Source organism: Pristis pectinata, chromosome 34, assembly GCF_009764475.1.
Source record: "Pristis pectinata isolate sPriPec2 chromosome 34, sPriPec2.1.pri, whole genome shotgun sequence".
Classification (NCBI taxonomy): domain Eukaryota; kingdom Metazoa; phylum Chordata; class Chondrichthyes; order Rhinopristiformes; family Pristidae; genus Pristis; species Pristis pectinata.
This window is the reverse complement of record NC_067438.1, coordinates 1,872,570-1,887,881: the sequence shown is the minus strand read 5'-3', so window position 1 is coordinate 1,887,881 and position 15,312 is coordinate 1,872,570. Positions and strand designations below refer to the sequence as shown.

The 15,312-nt window shown below is 51.2% G+C and overlaps 1 protein-coding gene across 5 annotated transcripts in view; it reads left to right on the top strand.

Moving 5' to 3' along the window:
• LOC127586071 (butyrophilin subfamily 1 member A1-like) overlaps nt 1–6,382 on the top strand; it is a 119,789-nt gene extending 113,407 nt beyond the window's left edge. For all 5 annotated transcript variants that reach the window (XM_052043868.1, XM_052043870.1, XM_052043869.1 and 2 more), the window contains one exon: nt 5,656–6,382. In XM_052043868.1, coding sequence (XP_051899828.1) covers nt 5,656–6,188 — 533 coding nt within the window. In that variant the 3' untranslated portion in view covers nt 6,189–6,382. The remainder of the gene's footprint in view (nt 1–5,655) is intronic.
• The last annotated feature ends 8,930 nt before the right edge of the window (nt 6,383–15,312 follow it).

The window sequence follows — 15,312 nt, the reverse complement described above, 5'->3', positions numbered from 1 at the left end:
GAACTTTCTTGGCTGTGGTGTCTACGTGGTTGGACCAGGACAGGCTGTTGGTGATGTTCACTCCGAGGAACTTGAAGCTCTCAGCCCTCTCGACCTCAGCACCATTGACGTAGACAGGTGCATATACACCTCACCCTTTCCTGAAGTCAATGACGAGCTCTTTTGTTTTGCTGACATTGAGGGAAAGGTTATTGTCATGACACCATGTCACTAAGCACTCTTCTCCTTCCTGTACTCCCACCCATCATTATTTGAGATACAGCCCACTACGGTGGTATCATCTGCAGACTTGTAGACAGAGTTAGAGCAGAACTCCATCGTGTCTGTGCCAATGGAGAAAGAGTGACTCAACCTAATCCCTCCATCCAGCACTGGGTCCGTAGCCCTGCAGCTCACGGCTCCTCATGGACACACTTTAGTATTTCTGAAATGTGATGAGTGTTTCTCCCTCTGTCACCATTTCAGGCGCTGAGTTCCAGACCCCCACCATCCTCTGATGGGAAATATTTCCCCATATCCCCTTTGATCCTCCCGGTTCATTGCCATTCCTACCAATTAATGCCCCTGATCCTATCAAATATGCCCCCTCAAATTTGACCTCTGCTGCGGGAAATAATTCCTTCCTTTCATACTGATCTACACCTCAGTCAAGTCTCCCCTTGGCCTCTTCACCAATGAAACAACCCAAGCTGATCCAGTCACTCCTCCTGTGCAGAGGTTCCCAGACCTGCCAACAACCTCATCAATCTCTGCACCCACTTCAGCGGAATTATATCTGTTCCCTCATGTGGTGACTGGAATTGTACACAGAACTCAGCCTGTGGTCCAACCAGTGCTGTGTACAGTTCCAAGTTACTTCATCAGCTGTAAAACACGTTGGAATGTTCTGAAAGGGACGGGAGAGACGTTTTATAAATGTCCGTCTGTCTTTGAACAGCTTGTTCTGGGGAAAGGGGCGGTGCTGAGGGAGACCGGGTCTGTTCCCGTCCCCAGGTACTTTGAGCTGACTGAGAGTGAGCCCCAGAGTGTGGGCAGGAGTCTGAAGGGCCAAGTGAACCACTTGAACTCCCAATGATCTGGCCAGTTTCCAGGTTCTCCGTCTCCCTCGCCACAGGTCACTCGATCTGTCGAAGTCGGTTTCAGAGTTCGTCATTGTGTTATTTGAACGTGGGGTAATTCTCTCCCCCTCCCCGTACCAGGGGATCGGGTGGAACACTGATCCTACAGTTCACCCACTGTTTCTCTCCGCAGTGTGAAATGAGTCAGGGTATAAACTTGCCCCCTCAGCCCCGGTTACTGCAGTACGGTCGCCCCCACAGCACCATCACATCACCTCTACCACCTCCTTGGGGAGGCCATGCCTGACACTGAGGCTGGTTCAGAGAAGGTTCACTGGGATGATCCCGGGTGTGGAGGGATTGTCTGACAAGGAAAGTTTGAACAGGTTGGGTCTGTACTGACTGGAGTTTACAGGGATGGAGGGGATCTTATTGGAACATGGGGGGTGCTCAGGAAGGTTGACAGGGTAAAGGCTGGAGATGTTTCCCCTGGTGGGAGCGTCCCGGACCAGAGGGCGCTCACCCACTTACTGTGAGATGTGGAGGGATTTTTTGTCTTGCTAAGGATTTTGAGTTTTTTGAATTCCTTGCCCCAGAAAACTCTGGGGGGCTGATTCTTTGAATAATTTCACAATTGACTGTTTTTTAATCTTTAAAGAAATCAGGGAGTTGGGGGCTGGAAAGTGGACAAGGAAGGTTGGGTCAGCCATGAGCTTATTGAATATTGTAGCAGGCTCGATGGGCTGAATGGCCTCCTCCTGTTCCTATTCCTGTGGCATTATGTTCTTGCCCCTCGATTTCTCACCCACCTGTCACTCTTCACACCCTGTTCCCCCATCTCTCCTCGACCCCCGCCATCGACCACACCCTCCCCCCGTTCTCTCTCCTCACACCTCATTTATCGATCTCTCTCCCTCTGCTCTCCCCCTCACCCACTGGTCTCCCCCTCACCCCCGACCACTCCAACCACTCGATCTGCACCCCTATGCTATCCCATCATCCTTTGCTTCCCCTTCACCCACCTCCTGCACCTCCCACTACCCCCACCCTCCCACACCAACCCCCATTTCCTCCACCTTCCGCTCCCTCCACCTCCTCAATCACCCTCACTCTGTTCCCAGCCCCCCCTCCGGCCTCCTATCACTTGAACACTCCTCCTCTTGGCTTTCCCCATCTCCCGACGTTATCCCTCCCAGTCTGAAATATCTCACTCGGGTCCTGCACCACCCCTCACCCCTCGATCCTCGATCTCCCCTCATCCCTCAATCTCACCCTTATCCCTCAAATCTTACTCCCACTCCTTGTTCTCTCTCTTGGCTCTCACTCCCCATCAGTCACCCCCTTCCCCACCGCTCCTCATCCCTCAGCCCCCAATCTCACCCCTCATCTCTCAAACTCCCTTGGCTCCCCACCTCACCCCCTCACTCTTGCCCTCCTTCCTGATCTCTCCCTCATCCCCGATCTCTTCTCACTCCCTCACATCCTCATCCCTCAGTCTCCCCTTTACTCAGGCCCTGAACCCTCGATCTCCCCCTCCCACCTCACTCACACCCTCATCCCTCGATCTCCCCCCAACATGTTCTCCCCACACCCCCTGCAGTCTTGTTCACCCTACCCCCTCGATGACCATCCCTACTGTACCCCCTCACCCTGCTCTCCCCTCCCCCACACACCACACTGCTCACCCCTCCCACCCCCCGATCTCCCTCCCTGTTCTCCCCATCCCTAAACCTTGACCCATCCCTGCTTCCCCAACCCCTCAAAATCCCACTCAGACAATCCCACTGCAGTCCCTCAATCTCCCCCCACCTCCCCCTCCTCTCCCCTTTGTCCCTCATGATCTCACCTCGTCCCTCAAATCCCCCTCACCCTTCCCTCGATCTGCTCCCTCCTTCACCCCTCGATCACCCCCTCCCCATTCTCCTCCTCATCCCCCAACCTTCAGTCTCTCCCTCCCTCTGCCGCCCCCTCACCGACCTCCCTCCTCACCCCTCATTCCTCCTCTTTGCTCTGCTCTCCCCCTCACCCAGAATCTCCCCCTCACCCCTTGCTGTTCCTGCATCCCATCGATCTCCCCTCACCCTGCTCCCCCTCCGTCACCCCCTCCCTCACTCCCCTCACCCGCCGATCTCCCTCACACCCTGCTCCCCATCCTTCAGCCCCCTCATCCCTCAGAACCACCTGCTCTCCCCCTCATCCCTCAATCTCCCCCTCCCTTCACCGTCCCCACCATCTCTCCCTTCAACCTGTTTCCCACCCACCCTCCACCCCTCCCTTCCCTCGATATCCCCTCACTCCTGGATATCCCCTCTGCTCTCCCCATCACCACTTGGCCTCCTCCTCACTCAGCTCTCCCCCCTCCTCACTCGATCTTCCATCCTGACCCTCTCCCCCTCCCCTTCACCCTCCTGCTCCTCGATCTCCCCCTCCGATCTCCTGTCCCATCCCATTTCCTGAGTTCCCTCCCCATCCTCACTCCCCCCCATCAATCAACCCTTTCATCCCGTGCTCCCTCCCACCCCTCGATCTCCCTGTCCCACTCGTCCTCCCTCCATCTCTGCTTTCACTGTCGCCCCAATACACCCCCCCACCACTGTCTCCCCCCGACCACTGATCGTCCTCTCCCCCTTCCCTCGTCATCGTTCACCCACCAATCCGGCCCCTTCCCTCAGTCTCACCCCTCACCCCTCCATCTCCCTCTGCTCTGCCCCTCATCCCTCCCCCCCACCCTGCTCTCCCCTCACACATCCCGATTCACTCATGATTTTCCCCTCGATCTCTCCCCTCCTCACACCCCCACTCCTCCTCACCACCCACTCCCCTCACCCTTCAAACCCTCCACTTCACTTGCACCCTCCCAGTTCCCCCTCCCCAGTCTCCCGCTCACACCCTGCTCTCCCCCCTTATCACCGCTCTCCCTCACTGTTTGAATTCACTCCCACCCCTCACTTTCCCGTCCCCTCCCATTCACCAGCCCCTCCCGTGTTCCTCATCGCTCCCCCCTCGATTTGCCCCTCCCAGCTTATCCCCTCCTCGTTCACACACTCATCAATCTCCGCCATCCCTCAGTCACCCCCTCCCCACTCACCCTCAGTCCCATCCTCACCCTCCGTTTCCTCTCACTGTTCTTCACTCCTGCACTCCCCTCATCCCAACGCCCTCATCCCCGATCTCCCCATTCCTCCCGTTCCCCTCCAATCTCTCTGACACCCCCACTCTCTCCTCATCTTTCTGCTCTCCTTCATCCCTCGTTCTCTGCTCCCCTCACACTACTCACCCCCTTCACCACTCCACCCCATCTGTGAAAGTCGACCCGTGCTCTGTAGTAAATCAGACAACAGCAGAACCAAAGAACTTATGATTAATGCTTTATTAGTTTAATGCTAGTGGGAGTGAGGGATACAGAGAAAGAGTAAACAGTGTCACTCGAGCTCTGTACTGAACTCACTCACTTCGTGGGAAAGCTTGGTGGGAAGTTGCACTTACTACGGCAATTGCTTACAGCAAGTGTTAGCAAAACAAGATATGTGTAAGGAAACTTATTTCTTTCTCACCCACACCTGGCCTTAAATCCAGCCATAACTATAGTCACCCCATGGCTGAGGTAATTTCATACCATGGGAAGAATAGCCGACTATGAGAAGCATACCATTAACCCTCTCATTGCCAGTCGTTAACCCTTGCATTCCCAGCTATCTTTTACACATCCCCTCATCTGTCCTCACCCTCTCCTCACCCCCAACCCTCAATCTCCCGATTCCCTCAGGCTCCCTCATCATCACTCGATTCCCCCTCAGCCCTCAATCTGCCCCACCCCTTGAACACCACACCTCCCTTATTTCCCCTCATCCCCGATTTTCCTCATCCTCACTTCAACTCGCCCGCTCCCCCATCGATCTCCCTCTCGCCCCCTGGTCTCCCCAACTCCTCTCTCCCCACCTCCTTCTGCTCTCCCCACCCTTGATTCTCCATCCCCTCCCTCCTCCTCCCTCTGCTCTCCCCTCATCCCTCAATCCTCCCACTTTCCCGTCACCACTCGATCTCTCCCTCATCCCTGCCCACCCCATATCTAATCCCTCCCCCAGCTCTCCCAATCCCCCTTCCCAAGCCCCTCCATAACCCCTCTCTCTACCATCATGCCTCCATCACCTCTCTCACTCCCTCCCGAACCCTCTTCCCCATCTCCTCCTCGCCCCTCAAACTCTCCTTCACCCACAATCTCGCCCCCAGCCCCCCCCGCCTCCATCCTCCTGCTCCCTCCCCTCAATCCTTCTCCTTCTCCCTGTGTTTCTCGTTACTCCTCGACCTCACCATTGATTCCCACTCCGCCCTCACTCCCTCCTCACTTCCCTCCTCAACCCCACATCGCCCTCACCCCTGAACGCCACCGACTGCTCTGCCCCCACCCCTGCGAGCTCCACTCCCCTCGGAGATACCCCGGGAAAGGTCCCTGTTGTCCATCCGATGTAGTGAGGTGAAACCCCGGGCAAGGTTTGTGCCCTGAGGCCGAGCGGCCTCTCCCCCGGTGCCGGGGCCGCGCTGCCCGAGTCTCCCCCCGACCCCCGGGGACTCTCTAATTCTCTGCTTCTCCCCCCAGTCTCCGTCACCCTGGATGTGGAAACGGCGCATCCGTGGCTCGAGGTGTCTGAGGATCGGAAGGGGGTGAGATGGACCTGGACCCAGAGGGATCTCCCCGACACCGGGAAGAGGTTCACAGTCTGGCCCTGTGCGCTGGGATCGGAGGGATTCACATCGGGGAGACATTACTGGGAGGTGGAGGTGACGGGGAGTCGGGACTGGAGTCTGGGAGTCGCCGCAGAGTCTGTGGAGAGGAAGAGAAAGGTCGAACTGATCCCGGAGAACGGAGTCTGGAGCATCGAGCGGGCTGGTGACGAGTTCTATGTGAACACCTCCCCTCTATCCCGTCTCCCTGCCGGTCCCATCCCCCGGAGGGTGGGAGTTTATCTCAGTTACGGGTCCGGGACAGTTTCATTTTACAACATGGACACCAAGTCCCATCTCCACACCTTCACTGGGAATGAATTCACGGGGAAACTTTATCCTTTCTTCCGGATTTGGGATTTCAACAAGTGGCTGAGAATCCGCTCCGGTTCCGCTCCGGATCTGTAAACCGGACGGATCCCGGGACCGTCGTCAGGAGCGGGGTTCAGGGGCTGTGGGGCAGAAACCCCGTTAACAACAGGTTGGTGCTGATCGGGTCCCATTTAATCCCCAAATTCCGCATTGTAAAACCCAAAATGAGCCCAGAAATAAAACCGGTGTAAATATAAATGTGGGAAGTGTGAAATAAAAAGTGAATGGAGTCTCCTGGTCTCCCCTCCCTCGTTTGCTCCCGTTTCTCTCTCTCCGTTTCCCAGTCCGGACTATTTTGTGTTGGTCTTTACAGTGGAGGACATGTCTCACATGCCAAAGAGAGATGTTATGGACGCGATGGGAGGTGAGGACCTGGATACAATCGCTGTCCCTAAAGAGGTAGTGATGAGCAAACTAGTGGTTCTAAAGGTAGACAAGTTCCCTGGTCCTGATGGGATGCATCCCAGGATACTGAAAGAAATGGTGGAAGTTACAGCAGATGTGTTTGTGATAATTTACAAAAATTCTCTGGACTCTGGGCAGGTCCCGGCAGATTGGAAGACAGTGAATGTCATGCCACTGTTTCTAAAAAAGGAAGTAGGCAAAAGGCAGGTAACTATAGGCCAGTTAGCTTAACGTCCGTAGTTGGGAAAATGCTTGAAATTTTCATTAAGGAAGAAATTGCAAGATATCTGGATAGAAGTGGTTTCATCAGGCAGGCACAGCATGGATTCAGGAAGGGCAGGTCCTGTTTGACAAATTTACTGGAGTTCTTTGAGGATATAATGAGCACAGTGGACAGAGGGGAACGTTGTACATTTGGATTTCCAGAAGCGTTCGATAAGGTGCTGCATGAAAGACTTAAACATAAGATAAGGATGCATGGAGTTGGGGGTATTGGATAGAGGATTGGTTAACCAATAGCAGGCAGAGAATTGGGATAAATTGGTGTTTCTCTGGTTGGTATGGACGAGTTGGGCCGAAGGGCCTGTTTCCCTGCTGTATGACTCTATGGCACTATGACCAGTGGTGTTGCGCAGGGATCAGTGCTGGGACCTCTGTTGTTTGTGACATATAGATCAATAATGTGGATGAAGGTGGGCTGATTAGTACATTTGCAGATAACACAACATTTGGCGAAGACGCAGGAGACTTCAGGTGCTGGAATCTGCAGCAACACACAAGACGCTGGAGGAACTCAGCGGGTCAGGCAGCAGCTATGGAGGGAAATGTACAGTCGACGTTTCATGTCAAGACCCTTCATTTTGACTGAGAGTTGGAGGGGAGGTAGCCGGTACAGAGAGGTGAGGGGAAGGGGTGGAGCAAGAGCTGGCAGGTGATAGGTGGATCCAGGTGAGCAGAAAGGGGTGGGGAGGGGAAGTTGTGAAGAATGATGTGCTGGATGCTGGTGGGGTGAAAGGGAAGGACCAGGGGAACTCTCTCCCTGTTCCGTCGGGGTGGGATGGGGGTGGTGGGGGAGGTGTGGCAAGAGCAGGTGTGGGAAATAGAGGAGGTGTGGGTGGGGGCTCCATCAATAGCAGTGGAGGAAAACCCATTTCCTGAAAAAGGAGGACATCTCGGATGTCCTGGAGTGGAAGGCCTCATCTCGAGGACAGATACAGCAGGGGCGGAGGAACTGAGAGAAGGAGATGGCATCCTTACAGTGACGAGGTGGGAGTTATACCCTAGGTTGCTGCAGGAGTCAGTGCGTTTGGAGTCAATGTCAGTGGATAGGTTGTCTCCTGAGATGGAGACAGAGAGAACAAGAGAAGGGAGAGAGGGATCAGAAATGGTCCACGAATTGGAGGGCAGGTTGAAGTTGGGTATTTGGTATTTTCAAGGAAGTGGAAGATGTGGAAACATCCTGCATACAGTATTGGTTAAATAAAGGGACAAGGCCCCACTAGATGATTATAGGGAGCAGGGAATAAAACAAAATTACCTCAAAGGTAATAATCTCAGGGTGAGCACCACTGCCGTGTGCTGGTCAGGATTGAATTTGGAGGATTTATCGGATGACTAAATGACCAGGGGAATGGTGGTAAAGGGGCGGGATTCACATTTTTGTGACATTAAAATAAAATTAAAACTGGGATTAATGTTGAATTAGTGTAAATGTGTAGTTGATGGTCAGCAGGGACTCGATGGGCCAAGGGGCCTGTTTTCCGCTGCGTTTCTCCATCTACAGGAACAGTTGTGGGGGAGATGGGAACATTACAGGTTGGACAGGCTGCACGGGGGCAGAATTGGGAGCCATGGGGAGTGTTGTTCCTGCTGTTGGGGAGGGTTAGGACTGAAATGACAGAGTGAATTAACTTCTCCCCTAGACTTTCCTGCTAGGTCCAATGTTCAGCTGGACACTGCCGCACTACCTGTCCTTCATAAAAAAAGTTCTTCCAGACCAACACCTTTGACCACAAGTCCATCAAGCAGTGGTCAGCATGGAACATCCTGCAGACACTGCAGGAGAAGGACTCGATGGATACTGTGAGTTGGTTCCCTGGTCAGACTGTCCAGACCACCTGGCAGAATGCCTCATCGCCAGAATTCACCAACAAGCACCAAGATCTCGTTTGGCTGGTGGCGAAAGGGGCCCTCACAGTCAGATCCTTCCTGCATAGTCGGAGCCTCACTCCCAGTTCACGCTGTCCCTGGGAGGACTGCGATGCGGACGAGACGGTCGCCCACCTCTTTGCAGGCTGTAGGTTTGTGAGGAGGGTGTGGCGAAAGATGCAAGGGCTGATGTCCCTTTGAAATCTCTCGCCTTTGATCTTAAAACTGTGCCCTCTTGTTTTCAGCACCTCCCCCCTGGGAAAAAGACGAACGTGATTTCACCCTGTCTATGCCCCTCATGATCTTCTCTACCTCTATCAGGATACAATGATTCACTGTTGTAATACCCAGTAAAACAAAATAAACTCATCTGATAAATTACATCAGACAATCTGACAGCTCTCAAAAGAATAAACCCAGCAATCAAAACATGACCTTTGATAAAAGTCCAAGACCAAGACCAAATGAATTGCATTTCATTTGATCACATTGAGTTGAATTGTGTCAGAATAGCTGTCAGGTTCCACAGCAGCAGAGTGGGACTGATTGGATTGCTCTCCAGAGAGCCAGTGTGGATGCAATGGGTTGCCTGGCCTCCTGTACCGGTTCAAGTGTGCGATTCTATTATAATATTTCATTGATGTTTTGGGATCCAATGTTTTCTGTGAAATACAATTGCATCCCACGTATAAAATAATGAGAGCGGTAGGGTTTGAAACCTTTGAAGTGGCCGCCGTGCTCTGTATTCATGGGCTGTGGATGTCAGTAGTAAGACTGGTAATTACCATCCATCCCCAAGTGCTGCCTCCTTGAACTGCTGCAGTCTGTGTGGTGAAGCTGCTCCCACAGCTGTTGGGGGCAGAGTTCCAGGATTTAGACTCAGCAACAGTGAAAGAAGAGATAATTTTCCAAGTGAGGGTGGTGTGAGACGGGGAGAATTTGTTCCCAGGTACCTGCTGACCTTGTGATTCCAGCTGGCACAGGTCACAGGTCTGGGAGGTGCGGGGAAGATGTCTTGGCACGTTGGTACAGTGCATCCTGCAGGTTGGACACATTACAGCCCTGATGCACCATTGGTGGGGAGGTGAGATTTTGGAGAGTGAGTTGGTGCCCTTCAAATGGGCTGATCTGTCTTGGGTGAGACTGAGCTGCTGGGTTTGTTTGAGCTGTATTAATCCAGACAAGTGGGGTGTTTTCCATCAGTCTCCTCGTGTTACCTGTAGGAAGTAGAAAGGCTTTGGGGAACTGGGGATGAGTTACTTGTCATAAAATATTCAGCCCCTAACATGCTCTGTTTGCTGTGGTGTTTCAGCGATTTGGTAGGTTACGTTTCTGACCAATGGTGCCACCCTGGATGTTGGTGGTGTAGGATTTGACAAGGTTAATGCCACTGAATGTTAAGAGGAGGTGGTCAGGCTCCACTGTTAGATATGGTCACTGGCCACTTTACCATGTTATTTGTGGTTTATCAGTCCAAAGCCTCAATGGTGACCAGGTCTTGCTGCACACTAGCACAGACTGATTCATTTTCTGAAGAACTGTGACTGGATCTGTGGAGTCATGAACAAACCCACTTCCGACTCATGATGGAGGGAAATTCACTGATGAAGTAGCTAAAGACGGCCAAGGACACTGTGTGAGGAACTCCTGGAGCCATGTCCTGGGACTGAATCAACTGAACTCAAATAACCAACATCACTTTCCTTTTGTGTCAAGTGTGACTCCAGCCAGGGGGATGTTTCTCAGGATCCCCATTAATTTCAATGTTATCAGGTTCTGATGCCGCACTCGGTGAAATGCTGCCTGATGTCAAAAGTAGTTCCCCTCCCCTCACCTCTGGAGTGCAGTTGGAATGGTTGTGGCACTGTGGTGCTATCCACCCCGAACTTTGTGTCACTGAGCAGTTTACAGATGAACGTATGAATTAGGAGCAGGAGTAGGCCATTCAGCCCCTCAAGCCTGCTCCTCCATTGAATGTTCGTGTCTGTTCTGATTGTCACCTCAACTCCACATCCCCGTCTGTCCACAGTAATGTTTCACCCCAGCTTATCAAGAATCTATCTACCTCTGCCTTAAACAGAGTCAAACCTCCTTCCTCTGCCCTTTGAGAAAAAGCGGTTCAACCCTCCAGGAGAAAAATTTTGTCTCACCTCTGTCAGAAATGAATGATCCCATATTTTTAAACAATGACCCCTAGTTGCAGATTTTCCCATGAGAGGAAACATCCTTCCCACATCCACCCTACCAACACCCCTCAGGATTTTGTACATTTCAGTCACATCACCTCTCGCTGTTTTAAAGTCCAGTAGATACAAGCCCAGCTCGTCCAACTGTTCCTCATGAGACAGCCTGTCTGGTTCATGAATTAGTGCAGGAAACCTTCTCTCTATTGTTCCAACAGCCCTCCTTAAATCTGGAGACTAACACTGTCCACAGTCCTCCTCTCCTGGTGCACCATCTCCCGATTTAACTGAAGCATAACCTCCCTCCTTCTGTATTCAGCTCCCCTCACAATAAACCATTACGTTCTGTCAGCTTTCCTAATTACCTGCTGTATCTACATGCCAGCCTTCTGCGAACCATGCACTCAGACACCAGATCCTTCTGTACCTCAGATCTCTGCAACCTCTCAGCATTCAGGGAGGCTTTTTTATATTTCCATCCAAAATGGACAATATCACATTTTCCCTTTCTGTACTCCATTTGCCAGGTATTTTCCCACTCATGTAACGTATCCACATCCCTCTGAAACCCCCTTATGCCCTCTTCAGAAACCCTCACATACATTTCCTCCATTTCCAGCACGTTTGCCCTCACTCCCCTTCCCCAGAAAGAACAGAGATATAGAGTTCCCTCGATCCTCACCTCTCACCCCATCAACATATCCTGTGCCATTTCCGCCAGCTCAACAGGACCCCACACCAGTCACATCTTCCCCTCTCCCTCCCTTTCTGCTTTCTGCAGTGACCACTATCTCTGTAACTCCCTGGTCCACCCATTACACCCCTGCCACACCTTTCCATCACCTGTAACCATAGGAGGTGTAACACCTGCCTTTCACCTCCTCCCTCACCAGCATCCAGGATCTAAACAGCCCTCCCAAGTGAGGCAGAAGTTCACCTGCACTTCCAACCTGGTCGACTGCATTTGGTACGCATGAGGTGGCCTCCTTTACATTGGAGAAACCAGGAGTAGGCTAGGCAACCATTATGTGGACCACCTGCACTCTGTCCGCAACAGCCATCTCGAGGTTACGGTTGCATGTCATTTCAACTCTCCTAACTCCCACCGACCTGTCTGTCCTCCACCTTGTTCATTGCTACAAGGAGGCCAAGCGCAACCTCTCATATTCTGCACGGGTAGCTTACAACTAATGGTATGAACACTGAATTTTCCTATTTCATAGTTTCATAGATTCGTGGGGTTCATAGCATGGAAACAGGCCCTTCAGCCCAACTCGTTTGTGCCAACCAAGATGTCTATCTACACTAATCCCATTTGCCTGTGTTTTTGTCTGTGTCCCTCTAAAATTTTCCTATCCATGTACCTGTCCAAATATCTTTTAAATGTTGTCATTGTACCTGCCTCTTCCACCTCCTTTGGCAGCTCGTTCCACATACCCACCACCCTCTTGCCCCTCAGATCTCCTTTAAATCTTTCCCCTCGCCAAAAACCTATCCCCTCTAGTTTTTGGACTCCCCTGCACTGACTATCTACCCACATCCCTGGTGTCCTCATCCCACACTCACTCAGGTGTTCACCTAGTTTTCTACTCCTTTTCCCATCTCCTCTCCCCCTCCCCCACCTGGTTCCATCAGCCCATCGTCCCCTCCCCATCTGGTTCCACCTATAAACCACCAGCTTTTAATCCACCCCTTCCTCGTACTGCTGTATACTGGCAATCTTTCCCGTTCCCTCTCAGTCCTGATGCAGGGTCTCGACCTGAAACATCGACTTGCACCTTTTGCCTCCACCAATGCTGTTGGACCCATTTAGTTCTTCCAGTTTTCTGTTTTTTGTTTCCCTCAGAAGTTTATTTGTTTCAATAAGGTCACCTGTCATTCCCCACCAATGAAAGTCGGCTCAACCTGCTCAACCTTTCATCAGACATCAACCTCTTCATTCCAGGACCAAACTTCCTAAACCTTCCCTGCCTGCAAAGCAAGTGTATCCTCCCTTAAATATGCAGACCAAAACTGTCCGCAGTGCTCCAGGTATGGTCTCACCAACATCCTGTAACGATGCATCAAAGCTTTTCTCCCTTTATACACCATTAACTTATACACCAATGAACATAAAAGACAATGTTCCATCATCCTTCCTAATTCCCTGCTGTCCCTGCAGACCCAGGTCCCTCTGTACTTGGAATGTTTTGTGGTGCAACTCAGTTTAAATAATAATTTACATTTTCATTCTTACTTCCAACATTGTCTCCGCACAACTTACTAACCCACCCATCTTTGTGCCTTCAGCAACTCTGACTCCTGTTCACTCAGTCCCTTCATTTCATTTAATTATTATAGTTGAGGCCCCGACACTGATTGCCCCATCTGAAGGTGACCCATTTATCCTGGCTCCCTGTTTTCTGTAGTTGGCCCATCTCCCCATTCCATGCCATTCTATTACCCCAACTCTGTGCCCTTATCTTCTGCAGTAACCTGGGATGTTGCATCTGAAATGCCATCTGAAATCCAAATACACTCTGTCCACTGGTTCCCTTCACCACCTTGTTTGTTTGATGCTCAAAAGTTCAGAAATTTGTTAAACACCATTTCCTTTGTGTAAAACCATCCTGACTCTGCCTGTTTGTCCAATGATTTTCTAAGTGTCTTGTTATTATCCCCTCAGTGATGAATTCCAGTATTTTCCCAATGGCAGATGTTAGGCTGACTGGGCCTCCTTTCCTGAACACTGATGTTGCAATTGCAGCTTTTGAGTCCTCTGGGACTTCTGCAGAATCCAGGGAATTTTAGGAGATCATAACCAATGCACCCATTATCTCCGCAACCACTTCCTTTTAAGACCCCAGGATCAGGCCATGGGGGTAGGAGATTTTTCGATCATTAGCCCCATTAGTTTGATCTTTACACATGCAAAATACCTTTCTAATTTATCTGCCATCGCAAGCAGCGAGAGGGGACATGGTCACATGGGGCCCAGAGCCTGCTCCACCATCCAATAAGATCAGGGCTGATTAGGTCCACTTTCCAGCCTGTTCCCCATAACCCTCGACTCCCCCACAGTCCAAAGCTCTGTCTAACTCTCCCTCAAATATATCCAATAACTCCACCTCCACAGATCCCTGGGGTCAAGATAATGGATATGTAGAGAAGAAATTACTTCTCATTTCTGTCCTAAATATGCATCATTGTACTCTGAAACTATTACCCTCAGTTCTAGATACACCAGCCGGAGGAAACATCCTCAGTTTCCACCTCATCGATCCCCTTCAGCATTTTACATGTTTCAGGGAGATCACCTTCCATTCTGCTAAACTTCAGTATCAGCCCAACCTGGTCAACCTTTCCTCAAACAACAACCCCTCATCCCTGGGATCAATGTTGTCAACCTTCACTGAACTGCCTTTAGTACAAGTGCAGTGAAACTCTGTTAATCCGGCACACTCAGGTGCCAAACAGGCTGCCTTTCTGGACCATTGGATGTTATTCCAAGTTATACTTCAACACACTTTTAATTCATTTTTTCGATGTTGCACGGTAGTACAGTAAATTTTCCAGCAAACTTAGTACTTAAAGGAGTGTGGGAAATGGTGCCCCAGTGAGTTCAAGGGAAGAACAGAAATCGGGGCTGTGGTGTGTCACAGGGGGCGCAGGAACCAGCCTCCAGTGAGCCAGGTGATGAACCCTCGGGACTGAACTATTGGATGGCTGATTATTAGATTTTTATTGTACATCCCTCCAGCTCTGGTCTCACCGATGCCCTGTACAGTTGTACCGAGACTGCCCTCTTCCATCCCCTTTGCAATGAAGACCTTCATCCCATTTCCCTTCCTAATCACCTGTTGTACCTGCAGGCTGGCTTTCTGTGTTTCATCTACAAGGACCCCAGGTCCCTCTGTGCTGTGGCATTCTGACATCTCTCCCCACTTACACTGGTGTCCTACTCAGCCCTACCCTGCAGAGCACTGATTTGTGCCTGAGTTTATAAGTAAATTGCAAGAGAAAGGTTTCTACACATTTTGGAGAGTTTGTAACTGTTTCCTTTGGGAAATGTGACCGGGCACTTCCTGTTGTAATTCCCCGGACATGGGAATCATCTCCCAGGTGTAGTTTGTGCATGTGATGATGTCATCAACGTGTGGCGGGCATTTCTGATCCCAGTTTTTGAAGGTGGGGTGGATGTGCCAGCTGTCATCTTGCAAAATTCCATAGATTCCAGAATGGTTCCCACCGATTGGAAGGTGGCAAATGTAACCCCACTGCTGAAAGAGTGAGGGAGCAAGGAAACTGGAAGTCATTCACCTGACACCAGGAGCAGGGAAAGTGCGAGAATTTGTTTCTAAGGAAGTCGTAACAGGGCACTTGCAGGCAAAATGATAATAAGATTGTGCAGGGTCCAGTAGATTATAAAAGGGAAATCATGTTTG